Source organism: Thunnus maccoyii, chromosome 24 (genome assembly GCF_910596095.1).
Source record: "Thunnus maccoyii chromosome 24, fThuMac1.1, whole genome shotgun sequence".
NCBI lineage: Eukaryota > Metazoa > Chordata > Actinopteri > Scombriformes > Scombridae > Thunnus > Thunnus maccoyii.
Window position 1 is genome coordinate 10,523,283 of NC_056556.1, and position 19,788 is coordinate 10,543,070.

General features: G+C 38.6%; 3 protein-coding genes across 4 annotated transcripts in view; 1 reads left to right on the forward strand and 2 right to left on the reverse strand.

Annotated features, from left to right (window-relative positions):
* LOC121891922 (protein FAM184A-like) overlaps positions 1–3,479 on the reverse strand; it is a 52,657-nt gene extending 49,178 nt beyond the window's left edge. Inside the window, exon 1 of one of the 2 annotated variants that reach the window (XM_042404594.1) lies at positions 2,994–3,479. In XM_042404594.1, the coding sequence (XP_042260528.1) occupies positions 2,994–3,389 (396 nt within the window). In that variant the 5' untranslated portion in view covers positions 3,390–3,479. The remainder of the gene's footprint in view (positions 1–2,993) is intronic. The other variant, XM_042404595.1, reaches the window with a different exon arrangement.
* Positions 1–19,788, reverse strand: part of LOC121891932 (nectin-2-like) — a 933,424-nt gene that overhangs the window by 765,233 nt on the left and 148,403 nt on the right. The gene's annotated exons all lie outside the window — the stretch shown is intronic.
* LOC121891923 (potassium voltage-gated channel subfamily H member 3-like) overlaps positions 11,569–19,788 on the forward strand; it is a 38,023-nt gene continuing 29,803 nt past the window's right edge. Inside the window, exon 1 of the mRNA XM_042404597.1 lies at positions 11,569–11,644. Coding sequence (XP_042260531.1) covers positions 11,569–11,644 — 76 coding nt within the window. The remainder of the gene's footprint in view (positions 11,645–19,788) is intronic.

Here is a 19,788-nt window from a genome sequence, read left to right on the forward strand (position 1 = left end):
TTCATGCACACGGTGGAAATCGCAGATAGAAACAAACCATACGAGTGACCTTTTGACCTCTAGCTCAATGCTCAATGGATTGTTGTTCGTTGGTGCTTCACCACAGCATGAAAAAACTTAATTTTGAGCTTTTTTTCTGTCAGCATCGCAGAACAGAGACTGCCCTTCATAAAGTCGCAAATGACCTTTTAATGACCAGTGGTGCTGGCATGTGTTCCATTCTTGTTCTGCTTGATTTGAGTGCAGCTTTGGACACAATCGATCACAGCATTTCATTAGACGGACTGAGGCAATGGGTGGGCATATCTGGTCGGATCTGATCCAACTCACTTGGATCAGATCTTATCTTTCAGACAGAAAATTTTGCGTGTCCATTAACAACCATATGTCAAGTATAGGGCACCTCAAGGGTCAATTTTTTGGGGCCAATTTTATTCTCTTTTTATATGCTTTTAGTATTTTTATTCTGTTTTAGCAATTACTTTTATTCTCTTATTGCTGTGTTTTTGTTTTTATATGAAGAACTTTATGACTTTGTTTGATAAGTGCTATATACTGTAAATAGGGTTGATATTATATTACAAATTTCCTTCTTAAAACGCAGAGTTCAGTTCAGCTGTGAAGTCGTAGATGTTACTATAATAGCTGAACAATGCATTCTGCATTTGAACCATAACTACGCATTTACACTGCAAGCTACAAGCGACCAGGAAACAGTGCAGGTACGACAAACTTAAAGGCCGTGATTTCAGATTTCAGCATTTTCTTGTCTCTCATCTGATATAGTTCCACCTGGTGAGTGTAAAATAGCTGAGACGTCGCTATTCAAAGCCTTCACATGTGTGTGCAGTAAAAGTGTTCTAAAAAAGTCATGTTTTTCTCTGAGTTTTAATATTTTAAAAATATGCTTAGTGGTATCTACAGTATGAGGCACTGTATTAACTCTTCAAAATGATGTAACGGTATGAAAGGCAGAACCCAGGATGTCTTTGCAGCCACAGACCACGACACAGATTACATGTGATCAGTCAGAACAGAGCCGGCCATCCTGCACCATACAGTCATACTCCTCATTATTTTCTCTGTTGCTTGCAGGCAGCAAATTATTTCAATATTTTCTGAAGGGTTTGGGATTTAATTTATCCCTTTTGCTGATGTTACAAGGTAATGTGAGATGTCCTTCTGCGTGCTTCCTTTGAACAAGTCCAAAACAAGAAAGATTCTCACGTGTATAACAAATAATGTCCTACTTTCTGCCTGCTGCGTGAGAACATGACTGCAGGAAGCATTGCCTGAACAAACAAGTGAAAGTTAAGTTGCACAAAGTGCTCACACACACGTCGCTGTAAACATAAAGTTGTAGCTATCAACGAGACTGAACGCAGGATGAATGAAATACACAACAGCTTCAGAGAACTTGGATTAAGCTGATGCAAGAATCACAACCCGAACACATGAACAGCAATGCAGTGACGTCTGATGCACTCATTTGAAATGAAAATGTTTCCATGGAAGAGTAACACATGCGGCACATTGAGCACGACTGGTAAACAGATAGCCGGAGCCTGCAGATACCAACACAATAGCAAAACACAGATGCACGAATCTGCCGTAACACTTTCAATTTTTAAAAAGCATCTGGATGCGCAACAAGGGGGAAGTGCTCTTTGCTTTTTACAGAGAGCTTGAGATTACAACAGTAGAAATGCAGTAAAATGCACCTGAATTCTTGAAATAACCTGAGGAATCCATTTTTTAATTGTCTCTACTAAGCCAGGGATTTCAGTCATTGTACATTTACATATAACAGCTCAAAACCCCAAAATATTCCATTTACTAGGATACAAAACAGAGAAACGCAGCATTTCTCAGCGTGAATTGGCCAAGAAACACAGGTTGTCTATCACAGAGCCAGCTCACAGACAGACAAAACAGTCGCACTGTATTCACACCATTACACACGATTTGGAGAGAAAATACAAACTCCACTTAGAAATGATTGCCGTCCAATAAGCATTAAGTGTTAAATCTGTTGTTTGTGGACCTTAATTCCAGTGCTCATTATCCAGACCACTGCAAATTTAATTATCAACCACTGAAACCACTGTGTTGCACTCCTGGACAGCCACATTTTCCATCTATTTGCAATGCTGTGCATGTTTGTGCAGCTTATCCTACTCCTACTGTACTCTAATTCTGTACTGGGATAGAATCACAAAGCGTGTTATGTAAAAATCTGTCCTCTCTACACACAGCACGGTTGTACAAATTCTTGTACAATGTATATCCACCTTTCCTCTAAGGCAAAAGCCTTGACGCTGCAAATGTAGCTGCCACCTTAAATCCTCTACTACTCAGCGACATAGTATCCTACACTGGTTTCAGGTGGACTACAAAGAAGCAGCTCTGCCAAAACCCCTGCATCCCTCCAAGATTACATAACTTCCTTCAGCGCTTGGGTGGCAATGGCAGCGCTGAGGATGGCAGAAGAAACATGCACAGGTTAGGCAGCGGTGTGGCAGAGGGGTGAATTCACAGCAGCACAGTCCTCGGGGCATTTTTTGGAAAGCTCTTAGCTATCAGTGTAATCACTCATGAAATACAGTCTTGTCAGTTATTTTTATGCAGGCACAGCACAGCAGTGAGGTCACAGTGGGGGACTCTTTCTAGGTAAGTAACACATAAATAAGTAAATGAATGGATATATAAGTGCAACACACCTTTCATGAGTATTTAATGGTGACCTATGAACCTTGAGGGGATGCAGAACAGTGAAATATGCTCTTAGATACCAACACATCCAACTTCAGCATCACACCTGCTGCCCTGCACGACAGTTAATGTAAAAAAATAACACAAAATAACACTTCCTTCCTCAGCAGCACGTTTACATCCCACATCAACCCCTGTCTACGGTACTACTCCATCTACATCCCAACATGCTCCAAACGACTAAATCACTTTATCTGCGTCATTCATTCACGTTCACAGACCTTGGTCAGTTGTGCAATCTTCTTGCTCATCTTTAAATGCAGGTCTTGAGTGTATTCCAGCGTTAAACCCGCGTCGTAAAACATGCTGGATGTTGGAGAGGGGGTATATTTGGTGGTGCTGCTAGTCGAGGAGGTGTACGGAGGCTGCCAGCCTGCTCCCGTCGCCATTTTCACCGGGAATAAACCAAAACACGACGCTTTAAATTCTAATAAAATGGAGCGCAGGCTGCTACGCGTCAAATCCCCCCCATTGTTGTGTTTGGAGTTAATCTTCGGCTTCAGTGAGGGAGAAAGATGGGGAGCAGAGCGCGAGACCGTCCCATCGTACGCATCCGCAGCGGGCGCGAGCGCTCGGAATGATGCGAGGAGAGGCGGAGACGCGCGCCAGATGCTCATCCAATAGCGCGCGCGCGCCCAGGTTCACTTCATTTAACGCAGCTCTCTGTGGCAGCGCTTCTGTGGCTGTTGAAGTGCTTCATTAAAGACAGATAACGGATAACAGCGGGCATGCTGGCGGACACAAGCTCAGCCTGTGTGTCATGCTGTCACCCTCGAGACGCAGCAGCACACAAGCTGCATGATGCTGCCTTCACGGCTATCGGAGATATAGGAGTTTTGAGCGCACACGAATGTCCCAGAACTGAGATATTCTTATAAAATCAGTTTATGTGTCTTCATATTTGCGCCATACCTTTAAAAATTGCTGTCTAATTTATGAAATGAGAAATATTCTAAGAAGAATTATAAGGACATGAGATTTTAAGCTAAAAATATAGGCTATAAATGATTAAATATTTTATGAAAATATTCAGCCATATCTCAGCTGCTGAGGTAATACTGTAGTTTGCACTTTTTCCCACTATAATCTAGCTGTTTATGAATTTTGCATGTTTCTATTTCCTCTGTAACCCTTAAAACTTCATTGGCTTATGAATACGGCTGTCAGACTGTTTAACACCTTATAGCCACCACTTACACACCTTAGTTAACATAATAAAACATGCATATAAAACATATTCACTTTTCACAATTTTGATAGATTCTCTTTCTACTTTGTGCTTGTATGTTTACATGTATGCATCTAGATATATCTTTTTTTTTATTGCTTTATATGCACTTTATTTGAACAGTCACCCAATTTTTGTCTTGATGCCTTTGTGTTTTGTTTTATATTTTGTCAGTTTTATACTCTGTTCCTAAAGAAATGTTAGTTAAAATGTGAGTTACTATTAGTTGTATTTTTTACAGTTGAAATGACAGATAAATTTAATCAAATGTTCAATCAGTCCACAACTCACAAAGAAATGGGCCACAATTATGGGGAAATGCTCCTTAATCAGATGTTCCGTTGTCTTCATTCCGACATCACCGCATTACATCAGTCTAAAGATGCTAAAGCTGTGACTGATCCTGCACTGACATCTGCTGGTAATATACATGAACTACAAGAGATGCTTTAAAGGGTCAGTTCACCCAAATTTAAAAAAACAACAAAAATAAAAGAAGAAAGGAAGGGAAGAAGTCATTGCTCAAGGCCAACTTAAAACGTCTGGTTATTAATTAAGGATATTCTACTAATGGACCTGGTGGTTAATTTGTAAACTGCTGTTTCCACTGTCAAAGATCTCGATCTCAGATCTCAACAGGGTATTTTTTACCTTTTTCTTTTTTTCTTTTTTTTTTTACAAGCGGAATTGTCAAGCCTGACAATTAGAAATGAACAGAACAGGATGTGTGAGCAGATGTGTGAAAGTGTGGTATAGAAGACTCAAATCACGTGATCACAAGCTCCACATACATAATTGTGCAGTGAAACAGAATTGTAAACACATTGCATACAGAACATACTCACTTACTTCTAGTGGTATTTAGCCATGCATGTACTTTTGGGTTTATGTGCACAGGTGAGTCTCTGAGAGTTCTCCCTCCATCCCAGTACAGGAGAGGTGAGATAAACCAGATAGCACAGGGGAAGTGTATGTGGGTCTGCTGTGTTTGCATAAAGGATAAAGTCCTGAACGACCTTAACATACACTCCCAAATATATTGTCTCCATTTCTCAAACAAGAGTCGAGCAGCATATGATGTTTAGCAAGTATATAATGTCACAACCTGGCTCGTAAGGCCATGACAAAGAGAGAGACACACCGTTTTCAGAAGTTGTGAGGTGCATGTGAGCAAAGTAAAATAAAGGCCCAGGTGTCCCCAGTTAAGCACTGATGACCCACCTGTGGACCAAATCAAACACTTAGGTGACTCATAAGAGCAATGCTGACCAGGAAACAGCAGGGGTCACCACAATAATGTTTACCACTAACCTTAGTTTAACATGATACAGATGTATGCAAAAGTTTGAGCACCTCTTGACAAATAACATATTTAGGTGATCTCTTGAGGTCATCCACAGTGGATTTCTGGGTATGTTTAGGATCATTATCCTGTTGCAGAAGTCATTCTCTTTTCTGGTATTTAGAGGAATCCATTATTCCCTCCAGCCATGCAGTGTTTCCTGTGCCACTGGCTGCAATACAACCCCAAAGAATGATAGATCCACCCCCATGCTTAACAGTTGGAAAGGTGTTCTTTTCATGAAATGCCTTCCATGAAGGTCTTGTTTGTGCATTGCTGCACAGTGGAATGGTGCACCACCACTCCTGAGTCTGCTAAATCTTCCTGCAGGTTTTTTGCAGTCAAATGAGGGTTTTGATTTGCCTTTCTGACCAGCATATGACCACTTCTCTCCAAGAGTTTTGTTGATTTTCCAGATCTCATCCTGACCTCCACAACTGCCATCTCTTAATAACATTTCACATTGTGAAAACTGCAAGCTGACAACACTTTGCTATCTTGTAGCCTTCTCCTGCATTGTGGGCATCAATAACTTTCATTTTGAGAGTCTTACACAGCTGTTTGGAGGAACTCATGGCTGCTGAGTGTTCGTACAAGGTTTGAAGAGTCAGAGTCAGAGTATTTGTAAAGCTTTGAAATTGGCACCAGCTGACATTTCCTAATGACAATTGTTGACATGCCTCAAAATGATTAACCCTATTATTGTGTTAGGGTCAAAAAAGTTTAGATGTGTGAAATATATTTTTAATTTTTTCTGATCAAAACAAGTCTTCATTACATCCTCTATAATGGCCTGCTGAATACAATAAAACACTTTTTTTTCTTTTTTTTAATGCCCATAAAAAATCTGTTTTGTTATGGGTCAAATTTAACCTGGTAGTTATTGTGGGTTGTTTATGCAGAGAAATACATAGTAAATGTTGCCAAACTATCATGAATAACAAATTACAACAAAACAAAAATAATAGTAATGAAAATAGTATAATAATATTGTGTAATAATATTAAAATTATGTTTCATGACTTGAATTCAATTGTAGAGTGACACCCCCCCCCCCCCCACCATAGACACACACTCATATACATCTCCTGACTATATATGGATACATCTGTATAACAGTATATAGGCTGCAGCTGTCTTGCACTTTATTTCTCACATCTCACCACACACCTGGCACAACAAACACACACACACACACACACACACACACACATAGCCACAGACACAGATACACATCTCCTGTTCCCCAGCTGTATAGCAGTATATAGGCTGGGGCTTTCTGGTGCTTTATTTCTCACATCTCACTGCACACCTGGCATAGCATGCACATTTTTAATGTATGAGAAAATATAAACAAGTTATTTTGGGAATTATTTTGTTTATCTCATGGTCTTATTTTCCTGTCCTGTTCATCATAAGCAATAAAATAAATAAATTGTGCCTATCTTAATCTAAAAATAATTTGTACATTGTAAGTTAAATGTGGTCTAAGGTACATAAAATATCAAAGCAAGTATATATATATTATGGTTATTGATTAATAATAAGTCACTTAGCAGATAAAACATTTTACTGGATGATAATTAGTGTTTTTTTCAGTGCTTGCTAATGAATTCAAACACGGGTCAAATTTGACCCGCGAACACTAAAGGTGTAAACCCTTTTTTAACACATTAGAAGGGTCAAGGTCTGAGACGCTGCAAAAAAAATCTGAGAAGTCTTAGGTTGCTCAAACTTTTGCACATGCCACCATGATGTTTTTATTTATTTATTTATTTTTGTTCAATTTATGACATAAAAAGTATCTACACATTAATGTTTGCTGAAAATATTGTGTTATTCCCATCTCATAGAAAGACTGTGTTTACATCTTTTCAGTTAAAAAATCACCAAAATAAGTTATTTGTCAAGGGGTGCCCAAACTTTTGTTTACAACTGTATATCTGGTAATTAGCATAAACAAAAATACAGCTGAGATTTATGGGGATGTCATTAGTCTTGCAAGTGTCTGGTCATATTGGACAAACTGAACGTTTGACCTGATGATGGCGCTAGATGAAAAGTCAGGGGATCATCAAAGTGTTCAATTCAGCCTGAGATGGAGCATGAATGTCTGCACCATATTTCATGGGAATCCATCCAATATTTGTCGAAGTGGTGTCAAAGTGGTGTACTGACATCGCCATCCCTAGAGTCACATCACTTGCATTGCTAAAAACTTGAGTCTCCTGGCTGAAAATCTTGCTTTTAACAGTAGAAATGCCAGTTTATGATTTGATAGTAGCTGATTTTAGATCGCTTTGTACCAAATTTGGGTCTACACATCCTCTTAAAGTGCTGCACTTAAGTCTCAGGAAATTCAGCTGTAAAATGACGCACATATTGTCTTGAGTGCCTTGATCAAACATGCTTTTTGTTCATAGAATAGAGATGTAGCTTTACATCCATTTGCCTAATGTTAAAAAAAATACTTGGAGAACAGTGGATGTGAATCCTAAATGGTTAGACCACATCATGTAACATGTCATAATATTCACACCTCATGGGACTTTGTTTTACTGTAGGTATGTGAAAATCCTCTAGGCTCATTATTTCAGGCTGTTATCAGTGTTGAAGCACTAATTTGCACTTGTCTTGATGTATAACCGAGTATTTCAACATGAGTGCCTCATAATGAGAGCATACTTTCATGTCAAAACAAAGGCAAAATAGATCATGTTAAGTGGATGGTTGGACTGATGTATGAATACATTTTGTGACAGCTTTATACAACTTTTACCTACGTACCACTGTGATGCAAGAGGCTTCAAATTTAAGGTTTATTTAGATGAGGTCTCTGCCAATACTGGACTAGTACTGAATCACTACAGTACTTTAAAGGGTCAGTTCACCCATATCATAAAAAATATATTCTCATTTACTGGTAGTGCTATTATTTTTTATTTAATGTGCTGAGGTTTTGAAATATCGACTAAGACTTTTCACTCTTTACTGCAGCTCATCAACGATCAAATCCATCTGTTCAGTATAAAGTCTGTCTCCAGGATATTGTGTTATCTATAGGGCTGGTGTCCACACTGGTAATTATTTGGCTCATGGTGATAACCTGGTGTTATTCTGTTGACAGGACTGAGCTGCAGCAGCTGTTTGAGGAAGCTGCCAAATGCTCACCTAATCTCAAACGCTATGAGGTCTTACCCTGGGTCCAGCTGGGGCTGGAAACAAAGTCAATGACCAGTTTGATTAAGCCACTTTCTACAGAAGCTTACTTCATGAATTCTCACCATTTTCTATTTATGTTGTTCATCTGCCATCCTCCCTGCCTTTCTCTCTCAGTTGCCTCCAGTGTGTGTTTTTGCCAAGCTTTGCTTTTACTCAATATTTTTTGCCTGTGAATCCACACCTTGAACTGCTGCATTGATCTTGTGGCTGGAGCCCTGATGCAGATTGTATTCCTTTGGTGTCTAAAGAAAACCAGTTAAACCAATTATGGGAAATTATGTAAGGTAACACTTTTTTTTTTTACCACATAAATTGACTGTATGTGATTTGGATGGATGAAGCTTCATAACATCCTCACATAAAGTTGCTGTGGATTAAAGTAGTAGTAGTAGAGTAAATGCATCATGAAGGGATCTTTTAATGGTCAGTATGAACAGCAGGAATGATTACAGCAAGAAACACACATATCAGTGTTAATTTGGGTGCCTGACTGATTGTTTTAAGACAACTTTGAAAAATTTAATCGTCCATTAATGTAGTTTTGTTTGCGCATTATAACCTGTAGATGGTACTGTTTCCTTACTCCTAAAGTGGCCTCAAGTTTGATGGTAACAGGAGAACATGGTGTATTTTTTTAACCTTCAGGATCATAATTGGATCAGATAATTGCACTGATATCATTGAAACTTACTTGGAACTGATTTCTCCTGAGAAAACTGGACATTTCCCCATCCACCACCCTCTTCCCTCCCCCTTATATCCCCCCATTTGATTGACACCGTTCTGCTGCAGTGGTTTAATGAGGAGCTCTCCACCTCTTCTTCTTCTTCTTCCTGTTCTTCTCTGCAGATGGCTTTGTGCACCAGCAACTCCTGCATCTTTCCTTTGTCTTTGCAGCAAATCCAGACATTGGCAGGCGTAGACAGCTTAACTTAGCTTAGTTTTATCTGCAGACACTAGCTCTCTGGGCTTTCAGTCTATTCCTCCTCACTGTATATTGAACCTGTTTTAGAAGCAGCGAGATTCTCTAACAAAGGCTTGAATTAATCGTTGACTCCACTGGTTTGCTTTCTTACTTACTAACATATAAACATATAAATTACCAACAGTGATTTTGGTGATAATGATGGTTAATGTCATGTAAACCAGAGGTCTCTACAGAAAATCTCTTACTAAAATTGGAATTACTAGTTGTGAGGAAATTGAAATTTTTTAGCTCAGTAAAAGTATGTACCTTAGTGTAAAAATATTCTAGTACTGCTAATACAAGCAGTATTACCAGCAAAATGTACTTAAAGTATCCAGATTAAAGCACTATATAGGCAGAGTGTTACATTACTGAATTCTAGTTTTGTAGAATGATCATGTTTTGCGTGTAAACCTTGATGTGCAGGGTAAGTATGTTATAATATAAATTAAGTGGAAGACAAAGTATGATATTTGCCTTTTGAAAATGTAGTGAAGTAGAGGTTTACTTACTTTCTACAGCTGGCAATAACAAGACCTTTAGGAAATCTGAGGCAGCTACCGTGAAAATAAATGTGAAAATATCCACTTTCAGGATTTTCTGTTTGAATAAAAATAGTCACTGCAGGATAGTTTGAGGCCACAGCCAAAGGGGAAGGGCAGAGGGTACACCTGCTGTATGAAATCCTTTAATATAGACTTTCATTCTGAATGCCTTTAAGTGTAAAATTAGAAAACAAATGCATAGTTTTGTCTGTGGTCAGCATTACGCCATGATAAAAGCATCAAATTTTTTATTTATATTTCAATTTCATTTCCTTTAAATCTAATGAGAACATTTCTCAAAGACAAACAAGTCAACCCAGGCTGTTGATCAATATACAGTAGTCCCTATAGTACATATAGCTACACATATCAAATTATACTCTCCACCAAGCGCACATGGAGGTGTTGTAGGTAATGGGATAAAACAACCGGTGTGAGTCGAGAACTATGAGTCGAGTCACGAAACACATTACACCTTAAACAAAACAGTTTTGTTGTGGGCCCTTTGAGATTTAACACTAAGCTACCTTTCAGAAAAGTGTGTTGGTCTATTCATTATTTTTGAAAAACCTTGACAAGGTCTCTTATAAAAGCTTACTGTATTTGAACCTCCTTTCTCCAGTTCATAGTCAGCTACTGTCAGCCTTGTTAAAATGTGTACACAGTGCATGCATTGAACATGTGAACCACCATTTCACATGTGAAGAAATCACATAGGCACATGTGGAATATAACATTATAGGTGTGAAAAATGATATTCATCACAATATTGATGTTTTAATCTTTTGTCCATTCTCACTGTATATTATTCATTTTGTTCTTGGAGTGACAGATTTTACAGCTTCACGTGTGAAACATGGCAGGCTGTGCTGGAGATAATAAATGAATTCATGAGCAATACCCGAAATAAAAGACAATATGACACTTTCATTTGCCCGCTTTAAACAGGCATTCATCAGAACATCAAAGGGTGAGAGGTGAAGGATTTCAAAGAGAGAGAGAGGGAAGAGGAAGCACTGGCACAGAGGAAAAGGGGGGGGGGGGGGCGAAGGGTAGAGCGATTGGAAAAAGCGTGGTTTACCTCACTGCTGAAAGAGGGGAATGTTAAGAGAGAAAAAAAAAGTGTTTGTGCAAGAGAGGAAGAGAGAAAGAGAGAGGGAAGGGGAGGAGGAGAGAGGGATTGCATTGCAGCACATTCGTGCGTAAATGTGACCATCCTCTCCGCGGTCCCTCCATCCCTCCATCCCTCCGTCCTCTCTCCCCTCCAGCCTCCAGTGGCTCCTCTCTCCTCCACTTAGCCTGGATCACCTGCTTGGTGGTCGTTGGTTAGTTTTGGACCGTGGAGTCCCGGGTGTCTCGGCTCGGCTCCCTCCTCCAGGGGTTAGGAGGAGCGCCGGGGGCCACGTCCAAGTTCCTACCGGGCTTCGTGTCTACCGCCGCTGAGAGCCATGGCTCGGAGCGCCGGGAGAGACGCGGCTCCACCCGGTCTCGGATGCCGGTGATGCGGGGTCTGATCGCGCCACAGAACACCTTCTTGGATACCATCGCCACTCGTTTCGATGGGACCCGTGAGTGCAATTGTTATCTTGAATTAGCCTTTAATTCAAACTGCGCAATGGATGTTTTAAGGTGTTTATTTACTCGGACGACTCTTTAATGAAATAGAGCAATATTTGAACTAATCTAACAAAATACAAAGTCCACCTCCAAAGCGCTTAATGAGAACTGAGGACATCTGAAGACATTTACAGGCAAAGCGCGCTGATACTTTGACTGATGAATGAATTATGATGAATGAAAGCTCAGACCAGTGATTAACATATTTGGATTCATGAAGCGCCCACCTGAGCTCACAGTTTAAAGATGAATTGGTCTTTAAAGAGCCCGATGCAAAAATAAATGACACACTTTTGTCACTGTATGCACAAAATTCAGATGAGGAGAGTTTATTTTCATTAGATTTTTTTTATATATGTTAAAGTAAGTGACAAAATACTTAACCCACATTCACTGGCAACAGACTGTGCAAAAACCAAACTAAATAATTACATGTTATTAATTTTCTAATGCAAATTTGTGGTTTCCTGATGGTGATAATATTTTGTGCTGCAATGTGCTGAATCCCTGGTAATGCATATATGTTCATTGATGCTCTGAGTCAGTGTATTAATTACCATTCAGAAGCATTGGTTGAAGTCACCACCTTTATGCAACTGGGAACTGTCAATCAATTAATGGAAGGCTCCATTTCAAATCAATATTTTGTGGATTCAATATGCTGTAGCCTTTACTGCACAATCATACTTCACTTGTCATGGCTGAAGTAACCTGCTAACAGGGCCCACGGTGGAAAAAACTAGCTGCAGGGCCTTCATTAACCCCTGTTCCCCCTACTCTCTGCAGTGTGCACAGTTTTAATGTGCTGGAATACTACCTGGTCCCAGCTTTGCTGTGTGGTAATTAGATTAAACTCAATTTTCAAAGGCACTTGAGGTTTTTTGGGACAAGGACTCACTTTAAGCCCCTTATCATCAGTTGATACTGCATGCTTTAATGGTTTTCTAAACAAAATTCCAATTAAATTTGCTCAAAGCAGTTGACACCCAGTAAGTATGGAGCTTTCAGTTGCCCCCTTTGCTCATTCCTTACAGCACTGTGAAGGAATGAGATATTCTTTACCATTTAAAACTCTCTCAATAGGAGCAAAACATTTCAAACGGTTACATCAGCTAAAGGCAACACGGATTCATTCATTAATATATACAGATGGCACCTGAGCTCCTTTAAAGAACTCCGAGATTCAGTTTTAATTAAAATCATCACAGTAACACACAATTCTCAGGAGCGGAAGAGACAGAAGGGAGTCAGACAGAGCACATTGTTTAATAAGACTGTTACAGTTAAAGAGACTCTTACCCATATAATAATTATTATTCACCAGTTTTCACCCAAAATACATCACAAAACCCTGCACATCAGTCCGTGCATTAAGTCCACGTAGAGTAAACACATACAGAAATGACGGTCAATCAATATGCAAACTGTAGCTTAACACTGTTACATAACACAGTCCTGAAGGCGCAAACTAACAGGCAGCAGTGAGTGCGGATGAAGGATACATAGAGGAACAGGTTCTGTCTATTTTCTGAACCAAAGCTGTAAATTCAGTTTAAACTATATTTATGTTGTAGAATTTCTACTCCAAAATGCTAAATGATATTATTACACATCACTGTGTAATAATATTTAGTAGCATCGTGATGTTTTCTGTATGACCCCTGAAGGCAAAGTTTCATGAGATAGCTGTAATTTAATTAGGTTTTTTTAATTTTGTGTCAACAGCAATCAATTCTGCTCTAATATGAGAGTGGAACAGATTGCACAAGCCACGAATCTGATCACTTCATGCAACCGCAAAGCAGCTGCATGAGGCATGAGGAGATCCATTAGACACAGGACTCTCTTAGTCGAGCAGGGATTTCACCCACTTCATCAAGACTTGGAGAGTTCTTCTCCTCCTGCTCATCCTGTGTCACAGATCCAATGCCTCCAGCGCTAGCACAACAATATCCCTGCTCCAGTTCAAAATATGGGACACTGTCCACTCTTCAGCCGAGCCTACAGATTCTGTTGATTAGAATAACAAACAGTTTTGGTCGCAAGCTTTGGTGGAGCCCAACAACCACTAAGAAAACACTCGACTCTCTGCTTTCTGCAAATGACACAAGCTTTATTCATAAAAGATATGTTTCCTTCTGCAAGAGGACACACATCACAGCAGTTTACAGTTGAAAAAGGTCATTTTGCTATCATTATTGCTTGTTTTTTTTTTGTAATGATTAAATGAACAGAAAAAATTGTAATTTCCTGGAAATGAAGTGTAATTTTCAGGTAGTTAACACTTAATTTTTAGGATATTCTATAAAAAGGGTGGTGCAATTTGGTACAAATTATAAGAAAAAGTGGAAAAAGTGTTAAGTTGGTTTAGGTGATAAATTCCCAATCATTATGTTTGGGTTAATTCTCTATTACAGTAATTTCCAGGACATTTTTTCAATAACTGTAACAATCTGTGTAACTTATAATGCTTTTTTCAAAGTGTAGTGCAGTTTATGGGAAATTGGCTAATTAGAATCTAATATGCTAAAATGTAATCTGACACACAAATTTACGCACTGAAGTATTTTATATCTGTTACAGAATTATTAGGAATCTAATTTATTCAAAATGTTTGCAAATTAACATCTACATATAAACCCAAATGTAATATCAACTAAACCAACTTAACACTTTTTTTCCATTTTTTCTTATATGTTGTACCATTAAATACCTGCAAATTACTCCAGGGAAATTACTATAAATTAAGGGACATGTAAAAACAGCATTAAAAAATGACAGAAAATAATGAACCCTAATAAACATTAATACATTACATATATACAATAATACATTAATATTAATCGCTTGTGATTTGTTCATCAGTTGAAGTATTAACATTATGCCTGTTTGTATATTGTAAAAAGTTGTTACCCATAATCTGAACCAACTACAGTGAATTCAACTTTTGCTGGTATAAATAGATGAATGATGACTTCTGGTAAGCAGCATATTCTCACACTTGGACAACCACATGTGAGAAAATGAAGTCTGGAGTGACACTCACATTGAGCTCTTTCTTCATGATTACACTCTTGCTCCTGACCTCTGGCAGGCCTGCAGTAAGAGTACACAGTAGGGGAATTTTAATGAGGGGCTTCTCTAACCAAATAACTATATAACTGTAGAGAGCTGTCTAAGGAGTGCTGCCAAGAAAGTGTGTGCATGCTGAGGGGTCGAAAAGAGTCTCTTTTCAGTTTAGACAAGGCCTCCATGAATCAAAACACACCAAGCAAAATGGACTAGGAAAGACTTGTGATGCCATGTTAAACCATCACACTAATGACTTCCAGAAATACCAGGAAAAAAAAGCAAACAAAAAAATATTGCAGGTTGAGAAATGTCCACTCTGGAGCACTAAGGACAGCTCTTAAAGGACCAATGTGTAGGAATCTAGAGGTGAGGATGCAGATTGCAACCAACTAAATGACCCTCCCCTTTTTAAGTGTGTACTGTAGGAGAACCTACGGTGGAGGTGAAACTTATGAAAAACGCGAAAGTCACTAGAGCCAGTGTATGGTTTGTCCACTCTGTGCTACTGTAGAAACATGGCAGTGCAACATGGTGTCTCTGTGGAAGACAGAGAAAGGTCTATCTGTCGTCTTGCAGTCCTACACAACACACCTTAAACCTTACACCTTACTTACACACTTTGCTACATGACACACACTCCTCCATGCCTAAACCTAACCAAGTGGGTGTGTCATGTAGTAAAGTGGGTGTGTCATGTGGTAAAGTGGGTGTGTCATGTAGATACCGTGAGTCCGCAGATAGACCTACTTGGGAAGAGGACCCACTCCCTATGTAGATATAAATGGCTCATTCTAGCTAATGAAAACACAACAATTCTTAGTTTCAGGTGATTAAACACGAATTAAAACAAATTTATGATTATTATATTCCATTTCTGCCAACAGATCCCCCTAAATCTTATACACTCTCATGGTGACAAAAACTTGTGTTGGTTTGTTCCAAAATGGACTACTATAATATGAAATATTAGGAATAGGAATATGAAATATAAGCTACAAACACTGTTCAACATTTTTGTTTGTTGTAGGTGTCCATTGTGACTGACTTTAAGTTTTAAAAAGCAGCTGAGCAAAACAGTATATTCAGGTCAGAAGCTGGGATCTACCATCTTCAACATACAAAATTAATGCAGCACGATAACCAGGGAGACTCCAGGGAATTTCTTCTTCTTCTTTTTTTTTTTTTTTTTTTACTTTGCAGTAGAAAGCTAGACCCCTTCTTTCATCCAGTGATATCTCAATCCACTACATACATATATATGAGTACAAAGGTCACTGATTTTAATGAATCACCTCTTTAAAAATGTAGTAAATATTAGAGGGGCAACAGCACTCCCATATAAATTAAACTGCTGTGACTTGATGTCTGCATGTCATGTCACATTATGGTGATTCCTCCTTTTGGGCATAAAAACACTTTAAAATATGCATATTTCCATGTAATACAGTGTAATATTCTGAAGCGTATTGCGCCCTAAAAACTAGCCATCTGGGGACACAAATGTAAAAACTGGCTCATTTCAAAACTTGATCTTGTTATTCACAGATCAATAAAACATCCTGGTGATATTTAGCTAGTGCCGGAACCATTTTTATTACATTAATGTATCGACTTTTAAATAACTGATTGTTTAGCCTGTAAAATGATTATTTCCTTGCTTGTAAAATCATGAATCACTCATCAAAGATATCAATAAAAAAAGCCAATTTTCAGTTAGTCAGAGCTTTATTGTATGAAAATACATGTCAGCAGAACACATATGAATGCAGTATATTATGTGTTCGTATTGATGGTTTGTGTCATGACTACTGCTCTACTTACTGGGGGTCATACAGTAGTTTTGGTTGGGCTGGGATACATCTTCATGCTCTCATAAGAAAAAAAAAGTGTACAAAAGTGAACGAATGACACAGAGCAGTGACTTGAAAGTGACAGTTTTATGTTTTCAGTTAAGGTTTAGGACTTCTAACACTGCTAACAAATAATCCTGCATGCAGGAATCTTCCGTTTGTCAGTGTCCATCTCTTTATTGTTTGCCAGCTTATGTTTTCATTTCTTTGGCATGGACTTACTTTTTTGGGGGAACCATCTTCAATCGTCTTCTTCAAACTTGCACTGCCATTTGATATTACATCAACTTTCTAAGAAATATATTAGTATTAGTAAGGTAAAATCAGAATTTTAACATGCACACTGTTTAGGGTTAGGGGTTAAGGTTAGGGTTAGGGTTAGGGGGTAGGGTAAGGGTATCAAAATATTACATTATTTTGATACTTTGATCAGTTATGGTCCAATTTAGGGTATAAACCACCTGGGAATAAATGCAAGTCAGTGCAGTTCCCTTAAAAAGTGCTATAAACAAACATGTTTGTGCATGTGTGTTTGGCTTATATATTGTGCGTGATGGTGAATGTATTGTGGCGGGCTGTCGTTGCCAGTGTTTTCAGTACCAAGGCTTATCAGGGTTCCCTATGCCGCTCAGGGGCTGAGTCTGAGTGGTTTTGTAGTTCTGCTCGCACGTTATTACACCTGGATTGTAGTATGGATGTGACAGGCCTGCCTTGTGCCTGGGGAATGTGCAGAAATTGAATACAACAAGAGAAAATAGGATCACGGCGTGAGGCCAGAGTAGAAGGAAAATAAGGGTGGATAGGAACTGTTTCTCTGAAACCAGATCATGTCTTTGGGGGGAAATGGTCATGTAAGTATGGGGCTGAACATTATATCCATATAACGGACACTGCAACCTTGCACACAGTGTAGTAGCAGAAAACATCACATATCCAGGTGAAAAGATCTCATTTAGGCCTTGTATGAGGCTCTTGCTGCTGCACCATCTCAACACAGCTCACTGATGAGGGTCTGTGCTGCTGTTATATGAACATATGCAATTTTCTAGGTACATTGTACTAAATATATTTGCTCAACATAATTTGTCTATCCATTAATACAACTGTAAGTACAGATAAAGTACAGTGTGTGGACAATCTGTCCTTATACTTTGTGTACTTGTAATCTAGGGCTGTTTTTCATGGTTTGGGCAAGTCCCCTTTTTTCCATTAAGGAAAACTCTTAATGCTACAGCATCAGTGATATTTTATATAACAGTATGCTTCCGATTGTGTGTCAACAGTTTAGGGAAAGCCCTTTTCTAACCTTTTTCCATGGTGGGAAAACATCCAAACCAGTTGGAACTTGGTATGTGGGATTGGGGAATGGGGCTGTCATCTTCCAAATCCAGAAAAATAGTGACAGAATTTGCAACAAATATGGCTACAAGCATGGTAGAGATTTACTGTTACCTGTAGAATAACAACTCTTATATATTCATATTTCTTCAGTTGTCATGAAAAATGTTAACGGTACCCTCTGGAGTTTTCGATCACCATTAGCGTTAAGGAGCAAATTATTTAAAAATTATTCACAGAGTCCATTTTGAAAATAAAATGCCATTGGCTAATAGATACAATATGTCACTCATTAGTGATTAGTTAAGGCAAAACAGAAGAGCCCCTATACAAACCAGCTAACATGAACACAATTAGAGCTGCAAAGATCAGTCAATTAAGTGATTAGTTGATTGACAGGAAATTAACTGTCAACTATTAATTGTTTTGAGTGATTTTTTAAGAAGAAATGCCAAAATTCTCATTCCAGCTTCTCAAATGTGAATATTTTACGGTTTCTTTAGTCTTCTATGATTGTAAATTGAATATCTTTGGGTTGTGGACTGTTGCTCAGGACAAAACAAGACATTTGAGGACGTCACTTTGGGCTTTAGGAGTTAGTAATCAACATTTTTCACCATTTTCTGTCATGTCATAGATCAAATTACCAATTAATTAATTGAGAAAATAAGCAGCCCTAAACACAATGTCAGACTTGACAAAGGAAATGGCAGTTCAGTTTAACATGACAGTGACCCCGTGTCAGATCCATAAAGAATATCGTCCAAAATCAGGGGCCGACCTCCAGAAGTCTGATTCTGTGTGACGATAATGGTTCTTTGTGTTTAAGAAAATCCAGAAACCAGTTTCTTTACTTTAACATTAAAAGCTCTGATGTAAGAGGCCCCGTAAAAGGTACTACGTTTGCCTCATGTATGCTGTTTTCCAAAATGGGCTCACTGCTCACTGTTAAATATTAATATATTCTTCTATTCTACCGGTTAATCATTGCAAAAGTACAAGGCAATTTTTTTGTGGGAGAAATGATTCATCAAATCCTGTTATATGCTGTCACACTCCTCAAATTTTCCAGCTGCAGCATTCTTGTGTTCAAAATCTCGGACAGCCTCCCTCCTCTTCTGCCTCACGGAGCAGCTTGTATCATCAGATGTTATTACATTCATTTCTACATCTATTTAACACACCTGGTGCAATTGACAACAAGGCGGTGACACTGTGGTTGCTGTTGTCAGTACAAATCCATCTGGCTTGATGTGAGTAATGCAGCGTCACACTTGTTGCATCTCAAGTCCCATGGTGGTTTGTTGTTCTAATGGCTGCACATTTGGATAGGAAGCTGAGCAGAAAAAAACAGCTGCCTCTGACACACAGTTGAGACTTGCCTGCCATGATGTATTGAGCAGTGAAAACCTTTTTAGGCAGCATTTACTTATTTGTCTTGTTTTATTGTGGTCAGCGGGGACACAATTCTCACATACATACATACATGTATAATTGGATATACCTTTGTCATATCAAAACCATTTAAACCATGTACATGTAGAAAAGGAAAAATGATCAGTTTGGGTAAAAGTGACACACAAACAAAGCCGACACACATGTTGACTAATCTCAGAAACTTAAAACAATACACCCTTAATGTACTTTAAAACTTTATACAATTAAATGACACAGATAATGAATTATTCATTATTATTTTTTATTATAATCATAATTCATCAGTATGCAAATTAGCTACCTCAATTACTTTTAAAGGTTTTATTGGTTATGTGCCAGGCTATTACTCGGCCAGTAACTTCCTGGAGTATATTGTCATCATGTTGAGAAGTCACTGC